The sequence below is a fragment of the Scyliorhinus canicula genome, chromosome 19, assembly GCF_902713615.1.
Source record: "Scyliorhinus canicula chromosome 19, sScyCan1.1, whole genome shotgun sequence".
Classification (NCBI taxonomy): Eukaryota; Metazoa; Chordata; class Chondrichthyes; order Carcharhiniformes; family Scyliorhinidae; genus Scyliorhinus; species Scyliorhinus canicula.
Window position 1 is genome coordinate 10,400,550 of NC_052164.1, and position 17,851 is coordinate 10,418,400.

The 17,851-nt window shown below is 45.8% G+C and overlaps 1 protein-coding gene across 1 annotated transcript; it reads left to right on the forward strand.

The window, feature by feature from the left end:
• Window positions 1-246: 246 nt before the first annotated feature.
• Window positions 247-11,948, forward strand: rpl19 (ribosomal protein L19). Its single transcript, XM_038779196.1, has 6 exons — window positions 247-330; window positions 6,371-6,477; window positions 8,358-8,480; window positions 9,715-9,835; window positions 11,174-11,284; window positions 11,772-11,948. Exons 1-6 carry the CDS (start codon window positions 326-328, stop codon window positions 11,893-11,895), a joined length of 591 nt encoding a protein of 196 aa, XP_038635124.1. The 5' UTR covers window positions 247-325; the 3' UTR covers window positions 11,896-11,948.
• Window positions 11,949-17,851: the final 5,903 nt, after the last annotated feature.

Consider the following 17,851-nt stretch of genomic DNA (forward strand, 5'->3'; position numbering starts at 1 on the left):
TAACCAACGTGCTTCCTGCGCGCTCTGCGTCATCACGTAAAACGTGAATGGAGGTACCATTTATATCCACGGAGTAGTCAGAGAATCAGTTGTGTAGAAATGAGCGATTAATCATTGTAAGATGATTTAGGTAAACATGGTAAAAGTTGTTACCAATTGTTTTATTGTCTGTGGCACGCTGCTATGTGACTAAGGGTTGCTGTCGGTTGTGTGGTTGAGGTGATTGAGGCAGTGTCACCCCTCTGTCCGAGGTGGGTGGTTTGTCCCGGACGGGCTATGAGTCGCGGGTTGTGCGCATGCTCGCCCTTTCCAGAGCGGCGCGGCCATGAGGTGAGAGCGGCGGCATTGGCGGAGGGGGGAGACGGAGCCTCGGCGGCGGGGACCGGTGGGGTCCCCCTTCCCCGGGCGGGAGGGATCCAGCGGGGCGGGGGTCCGACCGCGGGAGGGCAGCGGCAGCTGTAGCCGGGCGGAGGATGGTGCCACCTTTCAGCGGGGAGGAGGCCCGAGTCAGGCCTGAGGCCTAGTCGCAGCCTCGGGCTCCAGTGTGGGCCAGGCGGGGGCTCAGGCCGGCCGGCTCCCGCCACTTGGGGGGGTCTGATAAGGCTGCCTTGGATCTCCTACAGAAAATGAGCGCCAGGAGGCCATTCGTCCCGTCCTGCCGGTGCTACTTCACTGAGCCTTCCACATGTTAGAACATACAGTGCAGAAGGAGGCAATTTGGCCCATTGAGTCTGCACCAACCCGCTTAAGCCCTCAGGAGAAAAGCAAATTACTGTGGATGCTGGAATCTGAAACGAAAGGGAAAATGCCGGAAAATCTCTCCAAGTCTGGCAGCATCTGTAGGGAGAGAAAAGAGCTAACGTTTCAAGTCCAATGACTCTTTGTCAAAGCGGACTCGAAACATTAGCTCTTTTCTCTCCTTACAGATGCTGCCAGACTTGCTGAGATTTTCCAGCATTTTCCCTTTCACTTAAGCCCTCACTTCCACCCTTTCCCCGTAACCCAATAACCCCTACTAACCTTTTTTGGTTACTAAGGGCAATTTAGCATGGCCAATCCACCTAACCTGCATGTCCTTGGACTGTGGTAGGAAACCGGAGCACCCGGAGGAAACCCACGCAGACATGGGGAGAATGTGCAGACTCCGCACAGACAGTGACCCAAGCCGGAAATCGAACCTGGGACCCTGGTGCTGTGAGGCCACAGTGCTAACCACTGCCGCCGTGCTGCCCCCAAATGTTCCTGCATTGCCCTTTTTGGAATTGTTGAACTTGCTTCCAGCACCTCCCAGATCATAAGAAACAACCTCCTAGTTCTAATTTACAACAAACACTCACCAGCCCCAGTCCTGCCTTGTTTATTTTGTCAATTGAATCAAAAAAATGAAAATTGCTTATTGTCATGCGTAGGCTTCAATGAAGTTACTGTGAAAAGCCCGTAGTTGCCGCATTCCGGCGCCTGTCCGGGGAGGCTGGTACGGGAATCAGTGACAAGTTTTCCAAGTATTTATTCTCCAAATTCCCCATGATTTTTCAGCACCCTTATTAGATCATCTTCATTATTATCATAAATCGTCTAATTTACAGTGCAGAAAGAGGCCATTTGGTACCTCTAATCTGCACCGGCCCTTGGAACGAGCACCCTCCACCCTATCCTCGTAACCCAGCTTAACCTTTTTGGAAACTAAGGGCAATTTATCATAGGCAATCCACATATCAAGCATGTCTTTTGGGATTGTGGGAGGAAACCGGAGCACCAGGAGGAAACCCACACAGACACGGGGAGAACGTGCAGTCTCCTCACAGACAGTGACCCAAGCCGAGAATCGAACCTGGGACCTGGAGCTGTGAAGCAACTGTGCTGCCCAAGTCACAAGTATTGTCACAAGTAGGCTTAGATTAACGCTGCCATGAAGTTGCTGTAAAAAGCCCTAGTCTCCACATTCGGGCACCTGTTTGGGTACAGGAGGGATAGGTGAATTGGACATTCTCCCTCTGTGTGTCTGAACAGGTGCCGGAGTGTGGTGACTTTTCGCAGTAACTTAATTTCAGTGTTAATGTAAGCCTGCTTCTGACAAAAAATGTTACATTATTATAAAATTCAGAATGTCCAATTCACCTGTCTTTCGGCACTTGTGGGAGGAAACCCACGCATACATGGAGAGAGCATGCAGACTCTGCACTGGCAGTGGCCCAAGCCGGGAACTGATTCCAGGTCCCTCACCACAGTGCTGCGCACCCTTTAACACTGCTCCTTTACTTTGTGCAACCCAAAGTGCTGGGTGGGCTCTTGGTGCCATTCTGCTAAATCTGTTCTGCACTCTTGCTTGTCTTGTCATGCTTTGTAGGATGTGGTGCCCAGAATTGGCCACAGAACAAGGAAATGATGGAGCAATTCATACCTCTTGGTGTCCAAAGGTTTGGTGGGGCAGGGTGTTCATTCAGAGGGTCAGTGTAGATTCGATCGTGATTCTAGAATTCGGCCCATTGAGTCTGCACTGACTTTCCAAAAGAGCATTCTACCCAGGTGCCCACCCCATCTCCATAACCTAACTTATATATCCTTGGACACTTAAGGGACAACTTAGAACGGTAAAACCACCTACCCTGCACACTTTTGGACTGAGGGGAAACCCATGCAAAGACAGGGAGAATGTGCAAACTCCACACAGTCGACCGAGGTTGGAATTGAACCAAGTGCTAAGGGATCAATTGTCTACGTGCACTGTTTTTCAAAATTTTTCTGGCAACCCATTTTTACAGAATGGCCGACTCTTGCGACCCGTGCCATATTCACAATAGATTCTCCATAGTTACTTTTTAAAACGTCACACTGTTGGCATTTCTGTATTATTAAATGTAAAAAAAATGTGAATTGCTGTTTCACCTTAATGAAAATTCTATCCTGACACCTTGCTAAAGGCTGGTCCGGATTATTTGGTTATTTTATATCTTCACACTCACTGTTAGCCTTTGGTGAATTGTGTGCAAGGGCTGAAAAGATCTACAGGCTCAATATCACGCCGTTTTAACAAAGTTCTATTCACTCCATCAACCTAACATGATCTTGGATAGGAAGTTAAACTTAAAACTTCCAGTTCAGAAACAGGAGCCCTAACGGCTGAAATAAAGACACGGTCAGACAGAATGTCATTGGACGCCTGTCAGTACTGTTTCCCAGATAATTATGTAAGACTGAAAACAATGCTTCTCACAACTAAGCTGACAATATGCACAACATGCAAGCACATTCCATTCCATACTCCTGTAAAATTTCACCGGCTCCTGTATACGGTGTGTATAGTCGCCAGCTAACGCCATCCTTGGCGATCAATTGAAGTCCCAATAAAGCTAGAAGCAAATGCGGTATGTGGACCAATCCAGCTGATGGAGTCAATGTAACCACACAGCAGAGACGGGTGCTGGGGGCTGCGTGCCTGGGAAGAGGGGATGGATAGTGGCGGGGGAGGTGATGGGGGGAAAAAAAGAAGCGTTCTTGATTGAATTGGCCATGCTAAATTGCCCTTGGTGTCCAAAATTGCCCTTAGTGTTGGGTGGGGTGACTGGGTTGTGGGTATGGGGTGGGCTTGGGTCGGTTGCTCTTTCAAAGCCGGTGCTGACCCGATGGGCCGAATGGCCTCCTTCTGCACTGTAAATTATATGATTCATATGCAGGTCGCGACCCCCACTTTGAAAATAACTGGTCTGATGAAAAATAAGAATTGAATCATAGAATTTACAGTGCAGACGGAAGCCATTTGGCCCATCAAGCCTGCACCAACCCACTGAAAGTGCACCCTACTTAAGCCCAATTAAAGGAAATTAGTATCACTAAAGTAAAAGTGCTGGAGAAATTAATGGGTAGGCTTGAAAGTCAATAAATTTGCAGAACCTGATAATCTGCGCCCCAGGGTACCGCAATGAAACCATGCGTTAGTTGGTTGTCATTTTCCAAAATTCAGTAGATTCGCGCACTGCCATGGCAGATTGGAGGGTGGCAAATGTAATCCCGCTACTTAAAAAGGGTGGGAGTGGTGAAAACAGATTTAAAGACTGGTTAGGCTAGCATCAGTACTAGAAAAATGTTAGTCTACTAAAGGATGTGATAACTGGACAAAGTCAACGTGGATTTATTAAGGGGAGTCATGTTTGACACGGCTACTGGAGTTTTCTTTGAGAATGTAACCAGCAGAATACATGATGGAGAACAAGTGGATGTTGTGTGTTTCAGAAAGCTCCAGGTACTGTGTATGCATTTACAGAAGTGCTGTATGACCCTATCCTATTGCCCCATTTCTGCCTTTTTGCCACATGCATTCAAATCTACGCTATTGGGTTATTGATTCATGGTTCAGATTTCCACGGGTTTAGGACGGCACAGTGGTTAGCACTGCTGTCTCACATTGCCTGGGACCTGGGTTCGATTCTCAGCTCTGGTGGCTATGCATGGAGTTTGCACTTTTGCCCTCCCATGGTCCAAAAATGCACAGGTTAGGTGGATTGCCCATGCTAAATTGCCCCTTAGGGTGGCGTTGCAGGAATAGGACGGGTAATTGGGCCGAGGTATGGTGCTCTTTCAAAAGGGTCGGTGCAAACTCGATGGGCCAAATGGCTGCCTCCTGCATTGTAGGGACCCCGAGAGTCATACTCTGGTATTCAAGCTGCTGACTGGTTAGACAGTAAGAAGCTTAACAGCACCAGGTTAAAGTCCAACAGAATCACTAGCTTTCGGAGCACAGCCCCTTCATCAGGTGAGTTGCTCTCCGAAAGCTAGAGATTCCAAATACACCTGTTGGACTTTGACCTGGTGTTGTAAGACTTTTCACTGTGTCCACCCCAGTCCAATGCCGGCATCTCCACATCGCGGTTAGCCAGTGCCACTGGTTTGCTTGAAGACTTCTACATTGAATGCCTTCTACCCCGTCTGATGGTCACTCATTCCTTCACTACTTGTGGCTATTGGTTGACCACGTCCTGGAATGTTTGTTCGGGGAAACTACTTTTGGATGCACAGCAGGGACTACAGCCATTTCTTGAGCTCTGAAACTGGGAGGCTGAATTTGAACAACTGGCGGCACTTGCCAGCGCAAGCGATCATCCTCCTCCGAGTTCTCATGGGAACCAGGATGCGTATGTGGGGGTGGGTCGCAGCTGCCCTGCCTTGTTCATCAGTCACTGACCTCGACATCATGTTGACATGACTACTGGAGTTGTTTTGAGAACGTAGCTAACAGAATAGCACCATTAGAAACATGCAATCTAAGACATCTTAAAAAAAAATAGAGGTTGATATTTATATAATGTTTATTGTCGCAAGTAGGCTTACATTAACACTGCAATGAAGTTACTGTGAAAATCTGCGTGTCGCCACACTCCGATGCCTGTTCGGGTACACAGAGGGAGAATTCAGAATGTCCAATTGACCTAACAAGCATGTCTTTCGGGACTGTGGGAGGAAACCGGAGCACCCGGAGGAAACCCACGCAGACACGGGGAGAACGTGCAGACTCCGCACAGACGGTGACCCACGCTGGGACTCTAACCTGGGACCCTGGTGCTGTGGAGTCATAGTGCTAGCCATTTTGCTAGCATGCTGCCCTTAACCTTTAATCTATTAAACTAAAAACCGATTGATGCTATTAAAATAATGTAATAAGACTCTTAAAAACATCAGCCTTGAATTTCTTACTTGGGGTTCTGCGTTAAGTTCTGACTGCTTTGTTTCGTCTGCTTTCACCTGTGCGTGGTGCTTTTTGGAAAACCCACGGGTTGAATGTGTTTTAAATGACTGCTTATTGTGCCAGCTTCAAAAGGAATCACATTTTATATAGTTAGATGTGGACAAGTTGGTTATCACATTTCAGTTGTAAGTAACAGTGAGAGTCTTTTTCCTCGTATGGTGATGACCAACACGAGGGGACATAGCTTTAAATTGAGGGGTGGTAGATATTGGACAGATGTCAGAGGCAGTTTCTTTACTCAGAGAGTAGTAGGGGTGTGGAACGCCCTGTCTGCAGCAGTAGTAGACTCGCCAACTTTAAGGGTATTTAAGTGGTCACTGGATAGACATATGGATGAAAATGGAATAGTGTAGGTCAGATAGGCTTCAGATGGTTTCACGGGTCGGCGCAACATCGAGGGCCGAAGGGCCCGTACTGCGCTGTTATGTTCTATGTTAAAGGTAGATTAAGCCTTTGCTTAAATGGTTGTCATTTAGTTCACAGTTCAGGTGGCCTTTGGGAAGGTTTAATTTATGACATTGGTGGAATTTTATGCTATTGGCTCAGTCTGTTACTGGGTACCTACAAATGATATTTATTAATGTTCAGTGTTTGGAAATCTAAGCAAACATATGTTTTTTTTATATATAGTATGCTCAGGCTTCAGAAGAGGCTGGCCTCCAGCGTTTTGCGCTGTGGTAAGAAGAAGGTATGGCTGGATCCCAATGAAACAAATGAGATTGCCAATGCCAATTCCCGTAAGTATGCATTTTTAATTGTAGCCATTTCCTCAGTGCCTTCTGACAACAGTCGTCCATTTCTTTAGGGGTGGTGGTGTAGTGGTAGAGTCATTGGGTTAGTAATCCAGAGGCCCCAAGCTAATGGTCTGGAGACATGGGACCTGGTGGAATTTAAATTCCGTTAATGAAAAAAAATGAAAATCACTTATTGTCACGAGTAGGCTTCAATTAAGTTACTGTGAAAAGCTCCTAGTCGCCACATTCCGGCGCCTGTCCGGGGAGGCTGGTATGGGAATCGAACAGTGCTGCTGGCCTGCTTGGTCTGCTTTAAAAGCCAGCGATTTAGCTCAGTGAGCTAAACCAGCCCCAATTCTGGCCTTGCAATGAAATAAAAGAAATGTAGTAATGTTTATTAGTGTCACACATAGGCTTACGTTAATATTGCAATGAAGTTGTTATGGAAATCCCCTAGTCGCCACACTATGTTCGGGTACACTGAGGAAGAATTCAGAATGTCCAATTCACCTAACAGCAGGTCTTTCGGGACTTGTGGGAGGAAACCCACGAAGACATGGGCAGAATGTGCAGAATCCACACAGACAGTGACCTGGCCCTGTGAAGTAACAGTGTTACCCACTGTGCTACCCTGCCGCCCATTTGCTGTGTGAGGCAAGGGAGATCTGGGTGCTTCCCATTTCCCTTGCGGCAGTGCTGGACTGAATGCTATAATGCCTTTCCGATGAGATCTAGACCGTGTACTTGAAGTGAATGACACAGATCCCGTAGCTTGATTGAAAAGAGCAGGGGGAGTTCTGGTGTCCTTAATGTTTCTCCCGTGACTAGGGCTATTCTAAGCAAGCAGCAGGCTCTTCTCATTACTATTCATGTTGTCTTTCTGTATGCAAATAGATTGTTGTTCCTGCTGACATTGCAACAATGACTGCATTTCACAAAATAATTGGTCACAAAGTGACCATTCTGAGGTTGTAAAAAAACAGTAACTGAATGTAAACTCCTTTACTGCTCGAATAGTTTAGGGATCTTCTGTGTTCCTATCAGCCTTTTCCTCTTGAATTAAGTAATTTCTTTTGTCCTGTTAATATCATCTATGACTAGGTTGATTTAGAGGTTTAGTAATGTACACCATTGTGATGTTGCAACTGCAGTTCCAGCCTGAATGTTTTATGACAATTAGAGCAATCCAGACTTGAGCAGTTATTCAACCAAGGTGCTGTGTAGCCTGGTCGTTGATTTCACTTGCCTCCTCTTATGTGAAATGTTATACAGGGCCTTGCTGAGGCCACACCTTGAATATTGTGTGCCGTTTTGGTCTCCTAGTTTGAGGAAGGACATTTTTGCTATTGAGCGTGTCCAGCGAAGTTTCACCAGACTAATTCCCGGCTGGACTGACATATGAAGAAAGACTGGATCGACTGGGGAGTTTAGAAGAATGAGAGGGGATCTCGTAGAAACTATAAAATCCTAATGGGACTACACAGGCTAGATACGGGAAGAATGCTCCCGATGCTGGGGATGTCCAGAACTAGGGGATTCACAGCCTAAGAATAAGGGGGAAGCCATTCAGTACTGAGATGAGGAGGAACTTCTCGAGAGTTGTGAACTTGTGGAATACTCTCCCACAGAAAACTGTTGGGGCCAGTTTGTTGGAGATATTCAAGAGGGAGCTGGACGTGGCCCTTGCGGCTAAAGTGATCAAGGGGGATGGAGAGAAAGCAGGAGTGAATTTGTCTGATCAGCCATGATCATATTGAATGGTGGTGTAGGCTCGAAGGGCCAAATGGCCTACTCCTATTTTCTATGTTACATATCAGATACATTGTTGGAGCGTGTTGAATTATTCTGTCTTCTAACAAACAAGCTTTCATTGCCCTCTGCAGGTCAACAGATCAGAAAATTAGTCAAAGATGGTCTGATTATCCGCAAGCCTGTGACTGTACACTCGCGTGCTCGTTGCAGGAAGAACACCCTTGCACGCAGGAAGGGCCGGCACATGGGCATTGGTAAATATTGCTTTTTGCCTTCAGTGTAAGGAATAAAAACGTCAAAAAGCTCAGCTTGCATATCATTCGTTTGCATGGCATCTATTCAGTGTACAGAGAGTGAGTTGGAATAGTTATAAACTCTTGATGCTCTAGTTAAAAATTAAGCATGTTTAATTTCACAGAGCCACACAAGTTTATGGATGTTGGCCAATGACTACTTTTAGCAGTGAGTTTAACCCTTCTTCAAACCTTTTCGATTTGACCGACCCCTTGGGTTGGAAAGAGCGGCAACCTGCTGTCTAAGGTGACATGGAATTGCACTACACTCTGGTTGGACAGTAGTGTGGCCCCGTAAAAGATGGCACAGAAAAAAACTAGCTGCTCCTTTTAATCCCGTGGCACAGTTTCCAAGTACAGCAGCAGTTTTCCTAGTCTCCTGGATTTAAGATAATGTCTTCACTCTTGCCATCTGTAATGGGCCAAAGGGTCCCTTTCTCTGCTGTTCAGCAAAGCTGCTTTAAGTTGTTGAAATTTATGTAGTTGCCACAAGGGGGTGATCATTGACGAAACTTTAGTTTGCTGGTCTGGGATGTCTAGGACTCTTGTGACATTGATTCCCCAATACACTTTGGTGTAGTTGTGACGAGGCCTGTACTTTCCTATTGTACGCTCACCATGGGTGCGGAAGGGTGGCACGGTGGTTAGCACTGCAACCTCACAGCACCAGGGACCCGGTTCAATTCCGGCTTTGGGTGACTGTGTGGAGTTTTCACATTCTCCCGTGTCTGCGTGGGTTTCCTCCCACAGTCCAAAGATGTGGCCACGCTAAGTTGGCCCCTTTGTGTTCAGGGATGTGTCAGTTAGGTTAAGGGGTTATCGGAATGGGGATAACCTTCAGTTAGGTTAAGGGGTTATCGGAATAGAGAGGGGAAGTGGCCTTGGGTGGAGTGCTCTTTCAGAGGGTCGATGCAGGCGGGATGGATCGAATGGCCTCCTTCTGCGCTATAGGCATTCTAATGGTTAAAAATGAACAAATTGGCTTGATTATAATGTAAATGAATTCCCAGATTCCATCTTTTCCACACCACTTTGTGGATAGCTCTAAAGTCACCGTGTTGGATATCTCCTTTGCAGGCCCAAATGCTCTAGTGTCCCCATTTACTCAGTGTTACCAAAATGTGCCTTTCGGTGGTTTTCCCTCTACGCTTGCATCTAGCTTGCAGTCTAATTATGATTTTGTGTCCCTGGTTAGGTAAGCGAAAGGGTACAGCCAATGCCCGTATGCCGGAGAAGTTGTCCTGGATGAGGAGAATGAGAATTCTGAGGCGCCTGCTTCGCAGATACAGGGAGTCGAAGAAGATCGATCGCCACATGTAAGGCTCCTTAAAGATTATTCTTAGCAGAGACCAAAACTGAATTTGGACGACTTCTGCCCTGCCTGCATACCTGCCTAGTTATTTCTGATCTGGTTGTACCCATGTTTGTATTTCAAGTGCTCTCAAGTCCAGCGGCACTTCTACCCGTTGTATTGTGCCCTGCCTTGCCTCCCCATGTTCGACATAGCAAACTGAATCCACAGGAGGGAAGTTCTGATTGAATTATATGAGACCATTTACCTGTGAGCTGCAGGCTATCATAGAATCGTCCTCGTAAAGAAAATAGAGTTCCTTTCATTCTCCGTGATATATTTGCACTGTACGGCCTTCTGATGGTTTAACATGAGTTTATTCATGTTCTACTTTTTCTACAATTGTCGGCCGAGTCACTCGCTGACTCCTTTCATGCGAATTTGAATGTTCCCAAATGATTTGTCTCTGGCTTTGACATTCCTTGTATAAAACAAAATGTATTTAAAATGTTAGCCTACCGGTTGTCCGTGTAACTGTCTGGCCTCCAATGACTACTTGGATCTGAGGGGCAGCCAGCCAAGTGGACAAGGAAAGTTGGTGCACAGCAAAGTGCCTGGAGATCTCTGGGTTGGACAGTCAAAATATCTTGAATACCAACAATTAAGATAAGACCGTTGGTTAATGTGGCACTAATGGGTCTAAATTGGATTGGATTTGATTTGTTTATTGTCACGTGTACCGAGGTACAGTGAAAAATATTTTTCTGCAAGCAGCTCAACATCATTCAGTACATGGGAAGAAAAGGGAATTAAATAAAATTCAAGAAAATACATAATAGGGCAACACAAGATATACAATGTAACTACATAAGCATTGGCATCGGATGAAGCATACAGGGTGTAGTGTTAATGAGGTCAGTCAATAAGACGGTCATTTAGGAGTCTGGTGACAGTGGGGAAGAAGCTGTTTTTGAATCTGTTCGTGCGTGTTCTCAGAATTCTGTATCTCCTGCCCGATGGAAGAGTGAGTAAGCCGGGTGTGAGGGATCCTTGATTATGCTGCCCGCTTTCCCCCGGCAGCGGGAGGTGTAGATGGGGTCCATTGATGGGAGGCAGGTTTGTGTGATGGACTGGGCGGTATAAATTTGGATTTCGCAAATGTCCCAAACTGACGAGACCTGTTTGTTGTACTCTGTTCACTTAATGTCTTTCTGGAATTGGGAGGCATTATAAAGCAAATATTCCTCGCTGAGGCGAAGCTTGGATTACTGCCCTTCAGCATATTTTGATTATGATGCCAGTTAACTGACAGTAGTATGAAGAGATACAAACTATATTTTTAATATGTAATTTACCCCTCTAGGTACCACAGCCTGTATCTGAAGGTGAAGGGTAACGTCTTCAAGAATAAACGTATCTTGATGGAGCACATTCACAAACTGAAGGCAGACAAGGCTCGCAAGAAGCTACTGGCGTAAGTACTTTGCAAAGACCCAGAAGAGGGAGTGCAGTGCAGAGTTTAACTTGGCAGGCGTAATTGTATTGTTCTCTCAGGTGAAACCCCATGCAGTTAGTTAGTTATTTTCTATCTGGAGACTTTTGAGCATGTACGAGTATTATGTAATCGAGTCTCAATCTTTTGGATCAGGTGTTGACATCAATTATTTTTACATTTGCGTCGATTAATTCTAAACAATAACAAGCCGCGGTTACAGCCCCCCCCCCCCAGGGAGTGTAACGGATCTGCCATCCTTACCTGATCTGGCTTACGTGACTCCAGACCCACAGCAACTGCTCACTGAAAAGGCCTAGTGAGTCACTCAGTTGTGTTCAGGGACTTGGCTCGCCTGCACCTTTGAGAGCAATTGGGGAGTAGGAGGGTGGAGAAAGACAAAAACTAGGAGACTTAATATGGAGGAACTCAGAAGGCTGCCAGCTGACCAGATTTCATTGTGTTACAGTGACCAGGCTGAAGCTCGCAGAACCAGGACCAAGGAAGCTCGTAAGCGTCGTGAGGAACGTCTGCAGGCCAAGAAGGAAGAGATCATTAAGACTCTGTCCAAGGAAGAAGAGTCTAAAAAATAAAACTAATTCTCCTGTACAGACTTGGCAAACTAATTAAAAATTGCTCATACCAGCTTGTCTGGTGTATTTTGTGATGTGTTAGTTTGTGGTTCAATTATAGATCCTGGGGAAGCTTAGATATTTTGATATAAGCATTGTGAGATAGAATTGGAGTCGTGAGGGGGTGGGGCGAGCAAAGTTTAAAAATAAGAGCATTTAAGGATAAACTTCTGGGTTGATAAATGTGGGAATCCTCGACTGTAGAGAGCAGTGGACGATGGGGCATTCTTTAATGCAGTGTTTTTCACACAAAAAATAATTCCTGGGCCAACCTTTGGGACCCACGCCGGCCAATCTTTGAAATCCACGTCCTGTTTGCTTCCCCAGTTTTCCCTGAGTCGAGGCAATGGTTAGGACACGAAAGCTTCCTTGCCCCAGACAAAGGAGAGAAAGAAAATCATCCATTTTTCCTGTTCTTAATCACGATCCTGTAGCCCCTGGTGCATTGAACTTAATTGAGTAAGGACAGGATAATTGAGCTAAAGGACCCCGAGATTGATTTGAAACAGACAATACTGGAAATATTTCAGAGCCACACAAGTTTATGGATGTTAGCAAATCAGGCAGCACTTGATGGCTGTATGGAAGGTCATCGGCCTGAAATGTTCAGCCGTTTCTTTTTTATCACTGAACTTTGAAATGCTGATCAAAGCTAAAATGAAGGGTAGGAGAAAATAAAGACGTATCCTTATTCAGTCATCTTGTATCCCCTTTTTCAGCGACATAGTGTTCCATATTCCAAGTGTTGAAACCACAGTTATAGCTGAGTTGTGTGATTGGATACATCCGCCTTCACAGACATGTGAAATCAGCACAAGTGGGCAGGCATGTCATTAAAATAGAGAGAGATGGGAATTACAGTTTTTGTGGTCTGGTGAGGAGGGATTTAAAACTAATGTGCAGAATCACAAAACGGTCTGAATCCCATTTGCAGATCTTTCTAAACCATTCCAATGCTCAATTGTATTCAGCGCTAAGAACAGAATTTCAGATAGGACCATGTAAATCTGAGCCAATGTGCAAATTCACCTCGATCATTTAATGAGAGTTGGTGACTCCCTTAATCGATAGACAAATAAATCCGATAACTGATATTTATAATCTAGCCAAACCTGCTCTTCAATACAGAAGTTACCTCCTGTGCTTTAACAATTTAAATGGCAGGTTAATTAAATGACACCTTTCTTCAGCGGCCGGCTTCATCACATTTCCGGGCAAAAATGCTGAGCACAAATTAGGGAAGCATTTTAAGATATGAACCTCCATTCTGTGGTGCGGACACGGTCACTTCCCCTGAGTTGCACTCACTAGCGTCATCTTCCTGATAAATGTACATCCATCAGCTCCTAAGTCCCTGAAACCAATTAAAGTGTACTGAAATTACTTTAAAATAATTAAAGTAGCAAACTTGATAAACATGAATCTGGTGCAATAAGCTTGACTTCCTAACTGTCTAATCTGTCCTCCGTGGGATTGTTTAAGGAAGGGGCTGAATTGACATTTTATCTAGGGTTTTTCTGCAGGCTTCCGAATGCCGCTATTGGGGAACTGCGCTAACGGCTGATGGACGTGACGAGTAGCAAGGCTGTACGTCGTCCGCGACCCTTATACCACCCGCCTGTGGGTCGTGACCCCACTTTGAAAACCCCTGCTCTAATCAACCTTTAATGCATTCAAATTTTTGATCTACAAAGGAGTCTAAGGTTATGGGGGATGCAGGCCAGCATAGAACATTACAGCGCAGTACAGGCCCTTCGGCCCTCAATGTTGCACCGACCTGTAAAATCCCTCTAAAGCCCATCTACACTATTCCCTTATCGTCCATATGTCTATCCAATGACCATTTGTTGGCGAGTCCACTACTGTTGCAGGCAGGGCATTCCACGCCCTTACTACTCTCTGAGTAAAGAACCTACCTCTGACATCTGTCCTGTATCTATCTCCCCTCAATTTAAAGCTATGTCCCCTCGCGCTAGACATCACCATCCGAGGAAAAAGGCTCACTGTCTACCCTATCTAATTCTCTGATCATCTTGTATGCCTCAATTAAGTCACCTCTTAACATTCTCTCTAACAAAAACAGCCTCAAGTCCTCAACTTATCCTCATAAGATCTTCCCTCCATAACAGGCAACATTCTGGTAAATCTCTGCACCCTTTCCAATGCTTCCACATCCTTCCTGTGATGCGGCGACCAGAATTGCACGCAATACTCCAAATGCGGCTGCACCAGAGTTTGTACAGCTACAACATGACCTCATGGCCCTGAAACTCAATCCCAATACCAATAAAAGCTAACACACCGTACGCCTTCTTAACAACCCTCTCAACCTGGGTGGCAACTTTCAGAGATCTATGTACATGGACACCAAGATCTCTGCTCATCCACACTACCAAGAATCTTGCCATTAGTCCAGTACTCTGTCTTCCTGTTGTTCCTTCCAAAATGAATCATCTCACACTTTTCTGCATTAAACTCCATTTGCCCCCTCTCAGCCCAGCTCTGCAGCTTATCTATATCCCCCTGTAACTTGTAACATCCTCCTGCACTGTCCACAACTCCACCAACTTTAGTGTCATCTGCAAATTTACTCACCCATCCTTCTACGCCCTCCTCCAGGTGATTTATAAAAATGACAAACAGCAGTGGCCCAAAAACAGATCCTTGCGGTACACCACTAGTAACTGGACACCAGTCAGAACATTTCCCATCAACCACCACCCTTTGTCTTCTGCCAGCTAGCCAATTTCTGATCCAAACTGCTAAATCACCCTGAATCCCATGCCTCTGTATTTTCTGCAATAGCCTACCGTGGGGAACCTTATCAAACGCTTTACTGAAATCCACCTGTTTGGTCACGACCTACCCTTCACAAAACCGTGTTGACTATCTAATCAAATTATTCCTTTCCAGATGATTATACATCCTATCTCTTATAAACCTTTCTAATACTTTGCCCACAACAGAAATAAGGCTCACTGGTCTATAGTTACCAGGATTGTCGCTACTCCCCTTCTTGAACAAGGGGACAACATTTGCTAATCTCCAGTCTTCTGGCACTATTCCTGTAGACAAAGATGACTTAAAGATTGAAGCCAACGGCTCAGCAATCGCTTCCCAGAGAATCCTAGGATAAATCCCATCCGGCCCAGGGGACTTATCTATTTTCACTCTTTCCATAATTGCTAACACCTCCTCCTTATGAACCTCAAGCCCTTCTACAGTAGTCTAGTAACCTATATCTCAGTATTCTCCTTGACTACATTGTCTTTTTCCTGTGTGAATACTGACGAAAAATATTCATTTAGCACCTCTCCTATCGACTTGGACTCCACGCACAACTTCCCACTACTGTCCTTTACTGGCCCTACTCTTACCCTAGTCATTCATTTATTCCTGACATATCTATAGAAAGCTTTTGGGTTATCCTTGATCCTACCTGCCAAAGACTTCTCATGTCTCCTCCTGGCTCTTCTTAGCTCTCTCTTTAGGTCCTTCCTAGCTAACTTGTAACTCTCGAGCGTCCTAACTGAACCTTCACGTCTCATCTTTACATAAGCCTCCTTCTTCCTCTTGACAAGTGTTTCAACTACTTTAGCAAACAACGGTTCCCTCGCTCGACTACTTCCTCCCTGCCTGACAGGTATATACTTATCAAGGACACGCAGTAGCTGTTCTTTGAACAAGCTCCACATTTCCATTCTGCCCATCCCCTGCAGTTTCTCTCCCCATCTGATGCATCCTAAGTCTTGCCTCATCGCATCATAATTGCCTTTCCCCCGGATATAACTCTTGCCCTGCGGTATATACCTATCCCTTTCCGTAATCAAATTGTGGTCACTGTCACCAAAGTGCTCACCTACCTCAAAATCTAACACCTGTCCTGGTTCATTTCCCAGTACCAAATCCAATATGGCCTCCCCTCTCATTGGTCTATCTACATACTGTGTCAGGAAACCCTCCTGCACACATTGGACAAAAATGGACCCATCTAAAGTACTTGAACTATAGTATTTCCAGTCAATATTTGGAACGTTAAAGTCCCCCATAACAACTACCCTGCTACTTTCGCTCCTATCCAGAATCATCTTTGCAATCCTTTCCTCTACATCTCTGGAACTTTTTGGAGGCCTATAGAAAATCCCTAACAGGGTGACCTCCTTTCCTGTTTTATTCCTGTTTTGTTGTGCAGGAGCACAATCCACAGTGGAGCAGACCCCAGGAGTCCAATGCCTACTCCTATTTTTTTGGGGTTCTTAGAACGCCCGGGGGAAACACGCAGACGTGAGGAGAAAGTGCAAACTCAACAAAGACAGTCACCCGAGGCTGGAATTGAACCTGGGTCCCTGGAGGTGTGAGGCAGCAGTGCTAACCACCGTGACACGTCCTGTTGTTTGGCCTAGATCAAGCTGGAGGATAGACTCCTTTCTCAGATGAAGCAGCCCTTGTTTGCTAGCTCGCATGGGTCAGATGTCCTCTGCAGCTAACGCATTGTACATAAGGATTACGTTTTTTTATAGATTATAGAATTTACAATGCAGAAGGAGGCCATTCAGCCCATCGAGTCTGCACTGGCTCTTGGAAAGAGCACCCAAGCCCACACCTCCACCCTATCCCCATAACCCAGTAACCCCACCCAACACGTAAGGGCAATTTGGACCCTGAGGGCAATTTATCATGGCCAATCCACCTAACCTGCACATCTTTGGACTGTGGGAGGAAACCGGAGCACCCGGAGGAAACCCACGCACACACGGGGAGAACGTGCAGACTCCGCACAGACAGTGACCCAAGCCGGGATTTGAACCTGGGATCCTGGAGCTGTGAAGCAATTGTGCTATCCACAATGCTACCGTGCTGCCCCAAACCGTTCTTTATCTTGAACACATGTCAGTACCTTTGTATTCTATTAAGAGGGCAAACATTGTTTAGTGCTGACATTTTGACCTGTTTGAAGAATGAATTGATGGCAACGGTTCAGTTGTTGCCAGTTTGAAGACATTAGGTGCAGCAATAGGCCATTCAGTCCCATCAGGCTGTTGTGTTAATAACAGCTATTTGCTTATCAGCATCTGGTATGGAATGTAACATTAGGAGCTGGGTGATGGGCAGTTTGGCACACCTATACAAGCAAAGCAGTAAATTTTTAAAGGGGGTGCACATTTATGCAAATGTTTCCTGTACCTGCTCTTAACCTTTCGTACAGTTTCAAGGGTGAGATTGATCTTTATTGTCACGTACTGAAGTCTAGTGAAAAGTATTTTTCTGCGGTCAAGGGAACATACTTAGTAGACAAAAGAATAATCGACAGAGTACATTGACAAATGGTACATCAACAAATAGTGATTGTTACAGTGTGGAACAAGGGCCAAACAAAGCAAATACATGAGCAAGAGCAGCGTAGGGTGTCGTGAATAGTGGGCACGATTCTCCGGAGACCTGAGATTGGGCAGACTTCGGAGGTTTAATTTCACTAGCTTGGTGGGGCAGGTAAAGGCTGATCTGTCGAGGTGGGACAATCTCTTGTTGGTGGGCCAGGTACAGGCAGTTAAAATAAAGGTTTTGCGATTCCTGTTTTTATTTAGAACATAGAACAGTACAGAACAGGCCCTTCAGTCCTCGATGTTGTGCCAAGCAATGATCACCCTACTCAAACCCACGTATCCACCCTATACCCGTAACCCAACAACCCCCCCCTTAACCTTACTATTAGGACACTACGGGCAATTTAGCATGGCCAATCCACCTAACCTGCACATCTTTGGACTGTGGGAGGAAACCGGAGCACCCGGAGGAAACCCACACACACACGGGGAGGACGTGCAGACTCCGCACAGACAGTGACCCAGCCGGGAATCGAACCTGGGACCCTGGAGCTGTGAAGCATTTATGCTAACCACTTTGCTACCATGCTGCC